Source organism: Anolis sagrei, chromosome 1 (assembly GCF_037176765.1).
Source record: "Anolis sagrei isolate rAnoSag1 chromosome 1, rAnoSag1.mat, whole genome shotgun sequence".
NCBI lineage: Eukaryota > Metazoa > Chordata > Lepidosauria > Squamata > Dactyloidae > Anolis > Anolis sagrei.
This window is the reverse complement of record NC_090021.1, coordinates 178,897,151-178,915,772: the sequence shown is the minus strand read 5'-3', so window position 1 is coordinate 178,915,772 and position 18,622 is coordinate 178,897,151. Positions and strand designations below refer to the sequence as shown.

General features: G+C 40.8%; 1 protein-coding gene across 8 annotated transcripts in view; it reads right to left on the bottom strand.

Annotated features, from left to right (window-relative positions):
- The window catches only part of ANKRD44 (ankyrin repeat domain 44), a 211,517-nt gene that overhangs the window by 97,261 nt on the left and 95,634 nt on the right, over positions 1-18,622 (bottom strand). For all 8 annotated transcript variants that reach the window (XM_067470726.1, XM_060780951.2, XM_060780959.2 and 5 more), the window contains exon 3: positions 5,002-5,080. In XM_067470726.1, the coding sequence (XP_067326827.1) occupies positions 5,002-5,080 (79 nt within the window). The remainder of the gene's footprint in view (positions 1-5,001; positions 5,081-18,622) is intronic.

The following is an 18,622-nucleotide window of genomic DNA, read 5'->3' as shown; positions in this document are numbered from 1 at the left end:
TTAACAAGGACAGACAATATATAAACACGGAACTTTTGTAATCCATAATAATAATAATAATTAATAAACCTTATTTATACCCCTCCACCATCTCCCCAACGGGGACTCGGGGCAGCTTACATGAGGCCAAGCCCAGACAACATATTACAGCAAGATAAAACCAAAACATAAGCAACAAGTAACAGCATTAAAATTAGATTAAAAGGAGGGGAAAACATATGAATACAGTAACAAAAGAACATTACAATAAATATAATCACAGTGACAGTGGGCAGGCCACATGTGCAGGATAAAATGTTAAAAAAACTCAAATGAGATAAGAATAGGAGCAAGTTATTTACAGGGAGCTCATAAAGAAACATAAGGTTGTGAAACTAAACTTCCCATTAGGGGAGCGTGTACTCCAGTGACAAAAGTGTTGAGGGGAGCAGTAGTGTCATGCTGTGCACCTACTCGCCAAAGGCGCAGCAGAAGAGCCAGGTTTTAAGGTTCTTTTTAAAGGTTCCTAGTATAGGGGCTTTCCTGACCTTTCCAGGTAATGAGTTCCAGTGTCAAGGAGCCACAGAGGAGAAGGCTCTCTCCCTTGTGGCCACAAGACGAGCTTGTGAAACTGGCAAGGGTGAAAGGAGGGCCTCCCCCGAAGATCAAAAGGCCTGGGTTGGTTCATAAAGATAGATACGGTCACGATAGTAGGCAGGTCCCAAACCGTTTAGGGCTTTATAGGTGATAACCTGTACCTTGAATTGGGCCCGGAAAATAAACATAGACATCCTCCCAATCAAATTGCCGACATGTTCTTATGGGCACCTTTGTTAACTCACTGCTTAAAGCAGTACTTTTTATCTACTCACATTTCTGTTTTTAATCTGCTACGTGAGCAGAAACTGGGGCTGATGGTGGGCGCTCACCCCAACCCGGACTTGAACTGCCAACCTTTTGATTGGCAGGATTTTCTGCAGTTAACAGTTTCACATGCTCTGGCGCAGCTGGCTGAGTGTCAGCTGCATTAAGATCACTCTGACCAAAAGGTCATGAGTTCGAAGCCAGCCCGGGCTGGAGTGGGTGTCCAGCCGTTGTGTAGCCCGTTGTCGACCTTTGCAACCCGAAAGACAGTTGCATCTGTCAAGTAGGAAAATAAGGCACCACCTTGTGTGGGAGGCTAAATTTAACTAATTTATGAGGCCATAAAGAAAGAAGACTCCGGGGAATGTGGAATGCGGAAGAACTTCATCGGTGTCGTTGATGGACGATAAAAAGCAGCAGCTCCCCTGGCAGCCAGAAAAAAAAGTTAAATAGCCTTTGTCTGTTAAATGTTGTTTGTTAAACTGGCATTGAATGTTTGCCATATATGTGTTTACTGTAATCCGCCCTGAGTCCCCTGCGGGGTGAGAAGGGCGGAATATAAGAACTGTAAATAAATAAATAAATAAATAAATAATAAGCCTAGCCAGACATTTTGGTTTAGGATTTGTTGTTGTTGGATGGGTCAGAGCCATCCGACACACACTCTGCATTGCATGTATGGTCTTCCACTTATTCCACCTATTGCAACCCCTAGCTCCATCTAATTTTGGCTTTGCCTGCAGTTAACTGCTCTGTCCTTCCAGTCCCCAATTACAGGTTAGCCATGCAATTAATTTGCCCATGGAATTAATTTATACTGCACAAAGAAATCAAGTCACAAAAAACCTCAGGAACAGACATATAAAACTAACAACTGCTTTATACAAGTCCCTTTTGATTTACCTGTACATTTTAAAGGTTCCATTGAATCAATATAATCATTTATTATTTCCCAGCTGTAATTTATTTCTTTACCCGCTCTCCCCCCCCCCCCCCCAAATGTGCAGGTGTTCATGTTGGTAAGGTTGGATGTATGTCCTATGGGGATGCTTCTGTTTCCAGTTAGATTGTTGCAGTAATTAAAATAATGTTTATAGTGTAAATGAGTGGGCTTTAACATTCACGATCAGCTTTCTGGTTGCAGTTTTGAATATCTGGACTTATTCTGGTAGTGAGAAATAGCTGATGACCACACATTAATTTGCCAGGAAGCAAATGAAATTAAATCCTTTAATGAACACTGCACATTTCCTGTGCTCCACCAGGTCCCCAGTTATTTTCGATTCCCAAACTTTTCAGATTTCCTTTCTGCTCCTTTCTGCCTTTCGAAGTCCCTTTATGCTGCTATCCTCATGAATGAAGTTGTAACAGCTGGACACTTTTATACGGCTGACAGAGAGTACTGCTGTCAGAAAGCTTTTTCAAGTATTCAGCTTCAACTGTATAATGCACAAATCACCATGCTTTATATATATATAAAAAAATCAAAACAATGCTGTACAGAGTCAGAAGAACACTGCACGCTGAAATATGGCAAACTCCAAAAGCATATGTTTAATGTTTGTGCTAAGTGGCTTTCCCACATGTCCTCATGTGTGAAGAGATATTTACAAGTAAGAAAAAATATGCTTCCAAATCTCTGACAAAGCAAATACAGTTGTTGCAATTGCCTTGTACTTCTGCACTGCAGAAGGTACCTATGCAGATTTGCACCCAGATGGAATCAGTCCCTATGAGAATTAGATATGACTATATAGACCAAGGAGCCCCCGGTGGCGTAGTGGGTTAAAGCGCTGAGCTGCTGAGCTTGTTGACCGAAAGGTCGCAGGTTCAAATCCGGGGAGCGGCATGAGCTTCCGCTGTCGGCCCTAGCTTCTGCCAACCTAGCAGTTCGAAAACATGCAAATGTGAGTAGATCAATAGGTACCGCTCCAGCGGGAAGGTAACGGTGCTCCATACAGTCATGCTGGCCACATGACCTTGGAGGTGTCTATGGACAACGCCTGCTCTTCGTCTTAGAAATGGAGATGAGCACCACACCCCAGAGTCAGACATGACTGGACTTAATGTCAGGGGACAACCTTTACTTTATATAGACCAAGGTGGACAACTTTAGTCCTCTAGTTGCTTCAGGCCTACAATTCCTATTATTCCTAGCAAATAGTAAAAAAACTGCAAGAACTGATGCTCAAAACATCTGGCAGGCCACATTGTCTGACAATCCCAAACCTAGCCTTTTGAAATCTAGCATTATGGGTCATACAATTACATGATGAACTACTCAGTTCTACTTGGAAGGACTTCATATCAGAACAAAGCAAGAATGGAGAACATGTGGTTCTCCAAGTATCATGGGGCTACGCTGTCATCAACACTGGCCTGGATGGGATATACAGGAATTGTAATCCAACAGCCTCTGAAGGATTAAATAATCTCTTAATTTGATATGAAAGGAAGACCTCTTTGGACACCTGTTGCTTGTATGTGAAAGACAGGACCAAAATCCATCACTCTTGCCCCTTCTACACTGCTATATAAAATCCAGATTATCTGCTTTAAACTGGATTATATGACAGTGTAGACTCATATAATCCAGGGCCCTTTGACACAACCATGTAACCCAGAAGATCAAGGAAAGAAAATCCCACAATATCTGCTTTGAACTGGGATATCCGAGTCCACACGGCCATATATTCCAGTTCAAAGCAGATAATGTGGATTATCTAGTTTGATAATCTTGAATATATGGCATTGCAGAAGGAGCCTCTGTTTCCAACTACAGCCATCCTGCTCTCCATGGATGCTCAGAAGCACAGCAAAGGAATCATAATGTAACAAAATTTGAAAATAAATTATGTTCCTGGTTTGAAAGTCTTATTCCTGTTTAATTGTGTGGTACTTACTTTGAAAGTAGTTGTTCTACTCCAGAAGCTTTGCTTTTGTAGCTGACACAAACTATGTTGAATTGGTTGAGACTCTATGAGATGTTCACTGAAAAACTATAGCAAAATGTACTGCCAGATGTTTCTCCCGCGAAAACAAAGGTTTTGCAGTTTGATAAACTTTTCCCATGGTTTTATGATAGAACCGATTAGGAAATGATATTTATAACTCAGGAACAGAGTGTCAACTATCCACTGTTGCCTGTCCTCAGAACCTGGAACTCATAGGAATGCAAACTCAGAACAAGGATGGTGTGTACAGTTGGTATTGATAGAACCAATTTCCACAACATTGCTTAAATAATGGATCTAGAACAAAATGTTGCCGTGTAGAGTCCTCTAATCCAACCATTCAAGGTATTCGGGTTATCTTCTTTGAAATGGATTATATGGCAGTGTAGACTCTATCTTATCCAGGCCATCATCCAAGATCCTTCCTTTGAGTCCTGCATGGTCTTTATGGCATCATGTGAAGGCCTTTTGATTCTCCCAGAAAACTGTTCTTACTGCTTTTGTTTTGCCTCTGTTTTTAAAACTTTTTATCCTGGCTTTAGTACCCTGCTTTCTCCATCCTTTGCTTGTCTTCTTTTTCCCAAGGAACTCTGGTCATTGGACAGTCTTAAATGATCATAAATAAGCATATGATCATAAATATTGAGCCTCCAGTGGTGCAATGAGTTAAACCCTTGTGCCGGCAGGACTGAAAACCAACAGGTCGCAGGTTCGAATCCGGGGAGAGTGCGGATGAGCTCCCCCTATCAGCTCCAGCTCCCCATTTCGGAGACATGAGAGAAGCCTCCCACAAGGATGGTAACGTATCAAAACATGTGGGCGTCCTCTGGGCAATGTCCTTGCAGACAGCCAATTCTCTCACACCAGAAGCGACGTGCAGTTTCTCAAGTCGCTCCTGACACGACCAAAAAATAAATAAGCAAGGTACCAAAGAGAGACATTTAATCTTTTAATCTTTTTATCTTGTAGTTGCTCAATTATTTAGGAGTGGGTCAACAGGCCAGTAGGCCATGATGCCTTGTATTCATATATGGTTTTATTGTATGTACGGGCAAGTGTGTATGTTTTGTATGTTTTGCATATTTTGATATGGTCAAAATTGACTAATCAATAAAGAATTGTTGTTGTTGGGACATTTACGGTAAACCATCAAACTATCATATTTTCAAAATTAGCAAATCCCGGACTGGGAAGCACAACATACCTGACAAGATGAGGAGCTCAATAATCTCTGCATCCCCCAGGAAAGCAGCGACATGAAGAGGGGTGCGCTTTTCTGTGTCCTGAAAGGAAGCAGAGGGTAAAGCCATGACTATCACAAATGCCGTTGCATAGTCACTAATAATTAGACACTTCAGGCTGCTATTGTGGCAAAGCTGTCCCACCCATCAGATGTAGATCTGAGGGGGAGAGGCAAAAACCAGGCCTGGGTCCCTCTTGGCCACCTTCTATACTGTCATATAATTCATATGATCAAAAAAGATAATCCACATTGGGTTGCTGGGAGTTTTCTGAGCTGTCTGGCCATGTTCCAGAAGCATTACTCCTGAAGTTTCGCATCTATGGCAGGCATTCTCAGAGGTTGGGAGGTCTGTTGGAAACTAGGCAAGGAAGGTGTATATATCTGTGAAATGTTTAGGGTGGGAGAAATAACTCTTGTCTGCTTGAGGCAAGTGTGAATGTTGCAATTGGCCACCTTTATTAGCATAATCAATAATAGATAATCCATATTATTTGCTTTGAACTGGATTATATGAGTCTACACTGCCATATAATCCAGTTCAAAGCAGATCATCTGGATTGTATATGGCAGTGTAGCTGGGGGCTTGGAAAGCTGTCAAGGTAGCATAAAACACAAGGATAAAACACCACTGCAACAGTACCAGGCTTGGTTTTTCTTCTCCCCAACACCCACTTAGCACAGGTTGCAAATGGCAGTGAAGATTGAATATCTCTTATCTAGAAATCCGAACTTCTCCAAAACTGCCCCATGCATGGTTGAGAGAGTGGCACCCTTGTTTTCACATGCTTCAATGAGCACAAACTTTGTTTTACACTCAAAATGTTTTAAAATGGATATACAATTACATTCAGCTTATGTTTATAAATTCTACATTACTTTCAGGTTATGTGGATCAATGCTGTAACTTGAGATTTATTTCACACAAAATTTGAACTCCTTTTGCGCAGAAAATGGCACTGCTGTTTACTACACAAAAGGTCGGCTTTCTACATCAACAACCACATGCTACATTTTCCTAGAAGTCTGGAAAGGTGAAGACTCCTGTCCTGTTAGAGTTTCCCAATACTGAAAACACACATTTTAATCCTATTTTAAATATTTTCCCATCCTTATCACAAAAATAAAAGATACCGGGTGAAAAGTGGAGCCAGCATGACCATCACTGCCCTCAATGCAAAGGTCGAAAACATTATTTTAGATTTTGTTGTTATGTTCTTTCAAGTTATATTGTCGAAGGCTTTCATGACCGGAATCACTGGGTTGTTGTAGGTTTTTTCGGGCTATATGGTCATGGTCTAGAGGCATTTTCTCCTGACGTTTCGCCCGCATTTATGGCAAGTATCCTCAGAGGTAGTGAGGTCTGTTGGAACTAGGGAAAATGGTTTATATATCTGTGGAATGACCAGGGTGAGACAAAGGACTCTTGTCTGCTGGAGCTAGGCGTGAATGTTTCAACTGACCACCTTGATTAGCATATAATGGCCTGACAGTGCCTAGAACAAACTTTTGTTGAGAGGTGATTAGATGTCCTTGTTTGTTTCTTTCAAGTTGTTTCTGACTTATGGCAATAATGAGACTCAGGGCCCTTCCAGACAGGCCCTATATTTGATCCCAAATTTTCTGCTTTAAACTGGATAATATGAGTCTGCACCATCATAATTTAGGATAAACAGAAAACCTGGGATCAGATCCTAGGATATAGGGCCTATATGGAAGGGCCCAAAGCTATTACTGGGTTTTCTTGGCAAGGTTTGTTCAGAAGGAGTTTGCCTTTGCATTTCTCTGAGGCTGAGAGAGTGTCGCTTACCTACGGTCACACAATGGGTTTCCATGACCAAGCATGGATTTACACCTTGGCCCAAACCCACTATATTACACTGCTCTCATTTTTTGCACTACAACCCCAATTTTAGGCTGCAATGTCCCCACTGGGATTTTATATTTAAGTCCCAAGTTCTTGGGGGTTTAATGCAGACTTACTAAGTAGGTGGGAAAACACATCCGCAATCACCTGAGGCATATTCTCTGACCTTGACATGGTCCTGCTATCTATTCAAGGCTTTCACTGCAGAGATCAGAGGTTCCAAATTGATAGCTTTTTTAAAAATCTTGGTATTCAGGTTGCTCGCAGAGAAATCTTTAAGAGGTCAGAGCTGTCTGGCTTTTTGCCAACCTTTGAAATAGGCTAAAACTTACAAATGTGTATAGTTTGAGAAAAGAATACTTTTGTGAACAAGAACAATGCCTCTGCTGAAAGGAACATAGGTAAGCTTTTTAGGAAATACAGACACGGCAGGGATATCTAAATTCTTAACATCTTTTTCACTTTTTTCTATGGACAGCAGAAAGTCTGCTTTTGAATGCATGCATTCCTTAACACGTGCATATAAATATACACACCTCACTCCCTGGAGTGTGAGTAAACACACACAAATGCACACAACCCTTCGATTAGACCTGCCATATAGCAAATTTGGGATGTCATGAAATTTATCATTGCTTCATTTGTTATGACATGTTGAGTTATTGTCGAAGGCTTTCATGGCCAGAATCACTGGGTTGTTGTAGGTTTTTTCGGGCTGTATGGCCATGGTCTAGAGGCATTCTCTCCTGACGTTTTGCCTGCATCTATGGCAAGCATCCTCAGAGATAGTGAGGTCTGTTTGAACTAGGAAAAAGGGTTTATATATTATTACAACAGCACAACAACAAACAAACAAGGAAACAAACAAGGACATCTAATCACCTCTCAACAAAAGTTAGCTCTAGGCACTGTCAGGCCATTATATGCTAATCAAGGTGGTCAGTTGAAACATTCACACCTAGCTCCAGCAGACAAGAGTCCTTTGTCTCACCCTGGTCATTCCACAGATATATAAACCCTTTTTCCTAGTTCCAACAGACCTCACTACCTCTGAGGTTGCTTGCCATAGATGCAGGCGAAATGTCAGGAGAGAATGCCTCTAGACCAGGGGTCCTCAAACTAAGGCCCGGGGGCCGGATGCGGCCCTCCAAGGTCATTTACCCGGCCCTCGCTCAGGGTCAACCTAAGTCTGAAACGACTTGAAAGCACATAACAACAACAACAATCCTATCTCTTCAGCCAAAAGCAGTCCCACATTTCCCAATTAAATACTAATAAGTTTGTATTTGTTAACATTGTTCCTCATTTTAATTATTATATTGTTTTTAAGTGTTTATTACACTACAAATAAGATATGTGCACCGTGCACAGGAATTCATGTTTTATTTTTCAAATTATAATCCGGCCCTCCAACAGTTTGAGGGACTGTGACCTGGCCCTCTGCTTAAAACGTTTGTGGACCCCTGCTCTAGACCATGGCCATACAGCCCGAAAAAACCTACAACAACCCACTGTTGAGTTATTTCTTGTTGGGTTTTGAAATACCTTCATACAGATACCTCATATATATATATATATATATATATATATATATATATACACACACACACACACACACACACACACACACACACCCCTCATACACATCACCTGAGGATAATTTTAAGCAATATTTTAAATAATTTTATAAAATTACACCTGTGTACATTAAACCATCAGAAGGTAAGGTTGTCACTATCTCAGACACTCACATTAACCTCAGTTTTTGGATTACTTGGTATTTCAGAATTCCAGAAAAGGGATGCTCCATCTATATCGTTTACTGTCAGGGAAAGGGAGAGAGACCGGGGTGCAGGTATTGCTTCATTTATGAAAATACCATAATTCACCATGTTATAGTCAACACCGCATAATAGTCGCACCTTTTTTTTTGGCTAAGAAATTTGCTTCCAGCCTTTATTAGCATAATTGTTGCATTTAATTAACACAGTCATTTGAGCTCAGATTCTCCTTGTCTTCTTTCTTTCTTCAATGGCAAGGCAGTTGACAAATGCTGAAATGGAGATTGGATCTTCCCTCCTTTCTCCGAGGCAAGGCAATTTAAAAAACAAACAAACAGTAATGAGATGTTTGTTTGGGGCTGGATCATCCCTCTTCCTTCTCCTGTCTTAGAGGCAATTTTAAAAATGAAACGGAGAATCAATAGCACATTTTTTTCATTGTATAATAGTTGCACACACCCATTTTTTGGTTAAAGGGTAATTTTAAATGTGACTATAATGCGATGAAATACAGCAACTTGGCTGCTTTTAAGTACTATGTACCTTGCTAGGGATGAAGTGGAGGGGATTTGTTGCTCTGCTTCGGGCAGCAAAGTGACTTGGGATGTCCCTTTCTATAATTTTTGCTCTCTCTCCATATACTGTACACAGTTAGACAAGCATATAAAAGTTCATTTTTGAAGCAATCATCATTTGCATCATGCCCTCTGGCAAATATGTATAAAAGGAAACATATGTCAAACCTCTCTGCAGTTATCCACATCTCCACCTGTATTCTACCTGGACATAAACCAAATTATGACAGTAACAAATCTAATTAGGAAGGAAAAGACTGCGAGCAGAATAACAACAACTGCTTATAAAGCAGTTCACATGAGTGTACATAAAGCCCTGGCTTGTCAAGCCGAGCTAGATGCTTCTAAGCTTGGAGGTGAATACACAGCAGCCAAGTTGGATCAAGCAAAGATTCATCATGTGCAACAACCTTTCGAGATAAGCACTCCCCTTCCACAAGGCAAGGCTCTTCTCATAGAGAGAACTGTTAATCCCTCAGATTACGATTCACAGTATTTTGCCACTGGTCATGTTTAGTCAACCTGAAGTCATTGGCTGATATATCAAGATGGTCAATTGTTTTCCACACCTGTTCTGTCACAAAGTGCAATAGTCTCACCACCAGGTTTCAGTTGCCTATGGACAAGTCATTTATGGGGTGAGGTGGGACTTGCACTAAAAGGGTCCTCCTCTCCTCAGCCCTGTTGCCATCCATCACTTTTGGATTGCCTTTCCCCTTTGGATCCACTCTTCAAAAAAGTGGACAGATGTCAATGGAGACTGTTGCTGATCCTTCTCCTTTTTCTTGTTCTTGCTCATTTGCTTAGAAGGGACAGGCAAAGAGGGAGCAATAGAAAGGCTCAATTGAGTCAGGGGTCTTCAAGGTGTCCAACAATTCACACAAACACACACCAGGCCTACAGTGCATGCAGGGAATTTTTTAAAGACCTCTATGTCTACAGTGGTAAGCAGAAGAAATGTGGATGCACAATTCCAATCTTTTGTTATTACATTCATATTCAAAAGTTTTACAAGTGGTCAACAGTTCTGTGCCCACTATTCTGGAGAAATGCACAAACTGTCAGAGTTGCAAAAATCTAAAGACAAAGAAGTTGAGAACTTTTAATTGTAAGTTGCAGAAGTTCACTATGTAATCAGGTACCTCCACAAAACCTTAATGGTGCAAATACTGCAGAACATCCCAAAAAATGCATCCCAAAAAATGCATCTGAATCTCTGCAACTAGCACATTGGCCCAGACTCTCAATAAAATAAATGGCAACAAATGCATACAAGAATCAAAGAAACTGCATTACACAGATAAAACACTACATCTGATGGAGCCTTCTCTTTGGGATGGTTGCTATACAAGGGGCACTTGGTTTCTGCTTCAGTGTGTTAATAGTGAAGAAGTAAAACTTTCAAATAACCAGGTGCCACTGATAATTTGAAAAGTTAACACCAATAATTTGAACTAGAAGCAAACTGGAAGTCAGTGCAGATCTTCTCTAACCTGGTTTAAACCAGGGGTCCTCAAACTAAGGCCCAGGGAGCCAGATACGGCCCTCCAAGGTCATTTACCCAGCCCTCACTCAGGGTCAACCTAAGTCTGAAACAACTTGAAAGCAAACAACAACAACAATCCTATCTCATCAGCCAAAAGCAGGCCCACACTTCCCATTGAAATACTAATAAGTTTATATAGAAGTTTATATTTGTTAAAATTATTCTTCATTTCATTTATTGTATTGTTTTAAGTGTATTTTGCACTACAAATAAGATACTGCAGTGTGCATAGGAATTCATTCATGTTTTTTCAAATTATAATCCGGCCCTCCAACAGTTTGAGGGACTGTGACCTGGCCCTCTGTTTATAAAGTTTGTGGACCCCTGGTTTAAACCAATGGTTTCCAACCTGTGGTCCATGGACCACCGGTGGTCCGCAAGAACTAAAATATGATCCTCGGCCTCATCATTACTACACCATTGCAACCAGAGAGACTTGTCTCATGAAACCCTCTTATAGTGCCAAGGCTTATTAAATATGGTTTTCTGTGGGCAAGAAAATTGGCGACTATTGGATGGCATATGTTCTATATGAGAAACTAGAGCTGATGTAGTCTATCCAATGCAGTTTTCAGAACTGGCACCCCAAATAACCAAACCAAATCTAAAGTTGACCAAAAACTGATTCATAATCCTTTTGGTACTTATGGTGGAGAGTGGTCCCTGGTCAAGTGGTCCTTGGTCAAAAAAAGGTTGGGAACCACTGGTGTAAACCATGATTGCACTTAAATCTAACTATCTTTAATGACAGAATTCAAAGATTCCAGGGGAACACCCTTCCAATCACTTTTCAGGCGAAAAATTGCTAAGCACCATTGAAGTTCCAGCAAAGGTGTATTACACCACACTTTAAAAGTGTATACACAAAGTCCTAAATATGTGATCAAGCTCTCAAGGGAGATTTAAGGCAACCGTACACTCATAGAGATGTTGTTGTTGTTTACACTCAAGTTGTTTCTGACTTGCAGTGACCCTTGGCAAGATTTGTTCAGAAGGGGGTTGCCTTTGTCTTCCTCTGAGGCTGAGAGAGTGCTACTTACCCAAAGACATCTAGTGCAGTGGTTCTCAACTTGGGTCCCCAGATGTTTTTGGCCTACAACTCCCAGAAATCCCAGCCAGTTTACCAGCTGTTAGGATTTCTGGGAGTTGAAGGTCAAAAACATCTGGGGACCCCAGGTTGAGAACCACTGATCTAGTGGGTTTCCATGGCCGAGCGGGGATTTAAGCCCTGTCCTCCAGAGTCAAAGCCCAATTCTCAAACTACTACACCACGCCAGCTCTCACTCACGGAAGTAATGAGTTTTCACTAGAGTCCAGTTTGCTGAAATGACAAGTCACCAAGATCTAAGCTAGAAGAAAACAAAATGGTATGAAAAGTATGCTGGCAAAGGCATTTGTGAAGGACTCAAGTTCACATGCCTGTTCCAAGGGAAAGAACTCAATAGGCCGACAAAGGAAGGAGTGCACACCTTGTTAAAACAAGTAGGTCAAGTTTCAAGTACAGTCCTTAAACAAACAGACAAGGTCCACCCAAACACCAGATAACACTAAACAATGCCAGTGATGCATTTGTTGAAGGAATAGGCAAGACTAATTTGACTTTTTGCTTCATCTTTCAACAAACTTCCCTATTCCGCTGTTGGTCTCTAAACAAGAAAGTATTATAGACATTTATGTTTCTTGCTGAGAACAATAACAAAAGACAGTTGCAAACACAGGGCGATTGAATGGGATATCAAGGTCATCTAAAATCTTAATTGGATTTCTAAATCATGTATGAAACTCCTTTTTATTCAGAACTATAGAATGCAGGGAAATGACCAATGATACATATTGATCTCACCAAATGCATGTATGCACACCTGTGTCTGCATACATATATACAATTCAAAGAACCATGCTGAGGTTGTGACTAATATAGTCCAGTCTTTAGCAAATGTTTTGTTTTTGCTGGGGGGCTTATGGAGATCCCATTAATTTGACAGGACTTTCTTAGGCAGTTTTGTCAGATCCTTGTCTGAAATAGATCATTTTTAATAGAATCATAGAGTTGGAAGAGACCTCATGGGCCATCTAGTCCAACCCCCTGACGAGGAGCAGGAAAATTGCATTCAAAGCACCCCTAACAGATGGCCATCCAGCCTCTGTTTAAAAGCTTCCAAAGAAGGAGCCTCCACCACACTCCGAGGCAGGGAGTTCCACTGCTGAACAGCTCTCACAGTCAGGAAGTTCTTCCAAATATTCAGATGGAATCTTCTTTCCTGTAATTTGAAGCCATTGTTCTGCATCCTAGTCTCCAGGGCAGCAGAAAACAAACTTGCTCCCTCCTCCCTATGATATTTATATATGGCTATCATGTCTCCTCTCAGCCTTCTCTTCTTCAGGCTAAACTTGCCCACCTCCTTAAGCCACTCCTCATAGGGCTTGTTCTCCAGACCCTTGATCATTTTAGTCGCCCTCCTCTGGACACATTCCAGTTTGTCAATATCTCTCTTCAATTGTGGTGCCCAGGATTGGACGCAATATTCCAGGTGTGGCCTAACCAAAGCAGAATAGAGGGGTAGCATGACTTCCCTGGATCTAGACACTATACCCCTATCGATGCAGGCCAAATCCCATTGGCTTTTTTTTGCCGCTGCATCACATTGTTGACTCATGTTTAACTTGTTGTCCACAAGGACCTCAATATCTTTTTCACACATACTGCTCTCAAGCCAGGCGTCCCCCATTCTTTATCTTTGCATTTCATTTTTTTCTGCCTAAGTGGAGTATCTTGCATTTGTCCTTGTTGAACTTCATTTTGTTAGTTTTGGTCCATCTCTCTAATCTGTTGAGATAGTTTTGAATTCTGTTCCTGTCCTCTGGAGTATTGGCTCTCCCTCCCAATTTGGTGTCGTCTGCAAACTTGTTGATCATGCCTTCTAAGCCTTCATCTAAGTCATTTTTCCTGATTTAGATTTTGAAAACTCTGCTAGAACTGTTTTATTGAAATGAATCAAATAATGTTTAACTACATCGACTTCTATCGCCCTCATTTTTGCAATCTTCATGATGAAGAGACGATCACAATGAGCACTTGCACATCACCAGTCATAATTGCTAGGCTTTGCAAAGCTGGTGGGCCAAGGTTGTGAAGTCTTATTTCTTAAAGTCTGGCACAGATTATTAATGCTCCAGGAAACTCAATAAGAGGAATTCAAAACATCCCCATAGCCAAGGGCCGCAGGCCAGGGAGGCCCTATGCAGGAACACTGTGTTTACAACTAGGACAGAAGAGATAAGAAAGCAACAATGCCATCAAATACACAGGCAATATCTTGCTTCTCTTTATATCCAGTGAAAGGAACAGAGCAGTTGCTATTCTAGCTGCACAAACTGAACAAAAGGTCTTCCTAACCAGAGATGAGTTGCTTTGGTGGGTCAGGAGGTCAATCTTCTGCTCTAGGTCCCTTTGTGGGGCACAAGGATTAATGGTCATACACACACACAAATCAAAAAGGTGAAGGACAGAAGAGGCTGGAAGTCCACTTCTCATTCTGGAAAACATATTTAAATATATATTTCGATTTCTGCTTGGCCCAGCATGATCTTTCTAGGGAGCTCAAAATTGCATCCGAATGCAGTGAGTTTTAGAACTTTACAACTGTCCTTCATCGACAAAAAGGGCAAAGATGGCTGGATTTTAGTGGAGCATCAACTATATTTCACAAGTGAGCAAAAAAAAATAATAGTAAGATAAACCATGCTTAATAACAGTCAGAACAAAGCTAAGATGTAAAAAGGTGCAGAGATGCATGATCCTCTGTGAGCCCAAGGAAAGCAATTCTCCCTTCCTCTTTTGCACCAATTGTCTGATGGAGCCAGGAGGAGGACATACCATGATTCAGTATCACTTTCCCTGATTTCTGGTTTACTGTTATTTATAAACTAGGAATTGTGACTCTGAAAACAAGTCATCAAAACAAGCCAGAATTCGCTATCACCTTATTTGGCAATCAACTAGGATTTCTTTTAAACTACAATTCTTAGTTCATATATAACGCTATACAACAAAATTTGAAAAAAAATCTGTTCCTGGTTTGAAAGTGTTATTTTCCTGTTTAATTGTCACCTACAGACCAACTGCCAAGACACTACACTTGGAAGGCAATCATACTCGGACATGAGGAATCACTGATGATGACTTTGAAAGTAATTGTCTTGTTTATCTATGTTGTTTCATAATTTATGGAGTTATTACTGTTGGCATTGAATGTTTGCCATTGTATATTTTGTTGTAAGCCGCCCTGAGTCCCTTTGGGGAGATAGGGTGAGCTATAAATAAAGCTTCATTCATTCATTCATTCATTCATTCATTCATTCATTCATTCATTGTTCTAGTCCAGATCTTGGCAAAAGAGACATACTCAAGCCATCCACACCTTGAGCAGATCCTTACATTCAACTTTCTTAGTGCCAAGGTTTACCGCACGGCAAGCCTACACCAGCTTCATCAAGTAACAGCATGTAACAAAATTTGAAAAATTATCTGTTCCTGGGTTGTTTTAGGTTTGGGCTATATGGCCATGGTCTAGAGGCATTCTCTCCTGACGTTTCACCTGCACTTATGGCAAGCATCCTCAGAGGTAGTGAGGTCTGTTGGAACTAGGCATCTGGCTGATGTTGATATGGAGGTGCAGCAGTTCCTTGTCTGTGTTTGCGAGTTCTTTGCGGATGGTGTGAATTCTCTCTCGTAAGAGGTTGCGTTCTAGGCGCTCATAGATCTGGTGAGCCTGTGGTGTTTTGAAAGTCCTTTTGGCTGCGAGAAATTGTGGGATGGTATCTGTGTCTCTGCAGCGTAGAAGGAATCTGTTCAGCGTATCTGTTCCTGGTTTGAAAGTTTTATTTCCTGTTTCACTGTGAAGTACTTACGTTGAAAGTACTTGTTCTACTCCAGAAACTTTGCTTTTGTGGCTGCCACAAACTATGTTGAAATGGTTGAGACTTGCTGAGATCCTGCGCAGAAAGGGCTATTTTAATGGTGGCATGAAAGCCTGCCGAGGATCAATTCAAATGAAATGCCAAACCAAAGATTGAGAACTGTGTCTCTTAATAACTTCTTCCCCGCTTACCTACTGGGCTTTATAGTCACCATAATCATTTCCTATTAAATCTCAACTGGCAAACCATAGTTTCAACTAGCCAGTGCTAGTTTCTTGGACTCCTGTTAACTGTAGCAGCCAGTTCTGACTAAATACATTATGACTTTCTGGAAATCAGGAAGTTATTTATGAAGCAGGGCATGCTAGAAGAGAGCATACATGAGGACAACAAGGGCTCACTGACATCATTTCAAAGCATGACCTGACATTGTATCTATGAACCAAACCACATGCTCAAGTGAAAGCTAGCCCAAGAAGCAAGGATTTTAAATGGATTTATTTGTTCATTCTTGAATAAAGGAAAGTCAAAGGCCAGAGTGAAATTGCTGAATTACAACATCAATAGGTTCAACTAGCTTTAACAATAACAATTGTGATTGGGTGAAACGTCAGGAGAGAATGCCTCTGGAACATAGCCATACAGCCTGGAAAACTTACAGCAACCCAGTGATTAAGGCCATGAAAGCCTTCGACAACACAATTGTGATTGTTGTTAATATCACCATCATCACCACCACCATCATCATCAACAACATCACTTCAAATTGTGCTAGAGGCATTCATTGACTTAGCAATGTTTCCGTTTTCACCAATTATGTGTGCATGTTGTAAATACTTATTTATTTATTCTTATTTATTTATTTAAAACTTTTGTATATTGTTCTTCTCTAACCTCCGTAGAGGGGCTTAAGCCTCAACATACTTAATCACAGCCTTTTTTTTTGCATTTTATTTCCTTCTTACCTCTTGTTAACGTCTTTCTCAGCAAAATGTGCATATATTCAATTAAAGATAACACTTCACACATCTAACAAAATCAATACAAGTCTACAAAAGTGTATGCTGTTAGCTGCTTCAAGTGCCCTCGCAACAACAAAGAAACACCACTGCTTCTCTCGAAATCTTTCCCTCCTCAGTCTCTCCTGGGAAAAGAAATACTCTTTGTTTTATTGATGTCAGGGATGTGCTTATCTTTATTTCTGCCATAAACAGACACGACCTTGAGTATTTTGCAGCCAACTCACCAAGGGCGTAATTTGTTGGCCTTGCCCTTGAGCGTAAAGGTGCTCTTTTTTGAACTTTCAGTATTCGCTGTCAAATTGATGACTACACACCTCATGGCAAAAGCCAGTAATTACTATTACAGAATAAGACAGGACTACACAGAGAATTCTTTAGACAGAAAAACATTTATCACGTCAGACAACAAAGAAGGAAGAGGAGGATATGGGGCATCTTCATTCCTTTTGACTGCTCAATGCAGATTTCACAGATGTTTGGGACAAGACCTTTCATCAGAACGATAACTTCAAAAACTTTACCAAATGAGACAGTTGCCAGATATTGATGGTAATAATCAGAAGAGTAATAAGCTATTATAGGGCCGGGCTTTAGCGCAGCATGTTAAATTGCCAGCTGCAGAAAATCAAGCCCGGGTTGGGGTAAGCTCCCAAACGTCAGCCCAGCTTCTGTTCATCTAGCAGTTCGAAAACAGCAATGTGCGTAGATAAATACGTACTGCTTTGTCGGGGAGGTAATAAAAGGTGCCCATGTGGATATTCCGGCGATTCAATCAGGAGAGCGTCTAAGGACAACAAACCTCCTTGGCATGGAAGACGGAGTAACAGCACACACACACACACCCGTGGCAGGAGTTGAGCACAGCCTTCAGATGCCGGAGATGAGAAAAGATGTGAAGCTATTACCTCTGTTTATGTACTGTCTGTCTTTCTTAATTGCATAATGCCATTGAAAGTTTGCCGTATATGTATATTGTAATCCGCCCCGAGTCCCCTAAGGGAGATAGGATGGAATATAAATAAAGTATGTTGTTGTTGTTGCTATTATTACTATTCATTATTAATAATAATAATAATAATAATAATAATATATTAATTAATAATTAATAATATTATTAATTCTGTCTAAAGCATTATTTGTGTAGTCCTGTCTTATTCTGTAATAGTAATTACTGGCTTTTGCCATGAGGTGTGTAGTCATCAATTTGACAGTGAATACTAAAAGTTCAAAAAAGAGCACCTTTACGCTCAAGGGCAAGGCCAACAAATTACACCCTTGGTGAGTTGGCTGCAAAATACTTCTGATCTCATTCCTGGCTCCTCCTTTGTTCTAACAAATAGCTAGAGCAGTGGTTCTCAACCTTCCTAATGCCGTGACCCCTTAATACAGTCCCTCATGTTGTGGTGACCCCTAACCATAATATTGTTTTCGTTGCTACTTCATAACATTTTACTACTGTTATAAATCATAATGTAAATATCTGATATGCAGGGTGTATTTTCATTCACTGGACCAAACTGGGCACAAATACCCAATACACCCAAATGTGAATGCTAGTGGGGTTGGGGGAGGATTGATTTTGTAATTTGGGAGTTGTAGTTGCTGGGATTTATAGTTCACTTATAATCAAAGAGCATTCTGAACTCCACCAGCAATGGATTTGAACCAAACTTGGCTCTCATGACCAATGGAAAACACTGGAAGGGTTTGATGGGCATTGACCTTGAGTTTGGGAGTTGTAGTTCACCTATATCCAGAGAGCACTGTGGACTCATGCCATGGTGGATCTGGACCAAACTTGGCACGAATACTCCATTTGCCCAAATGTGAATACTGGTGGAGTTTGAAGAAATTAGAGCTTGACATTCGGGAGT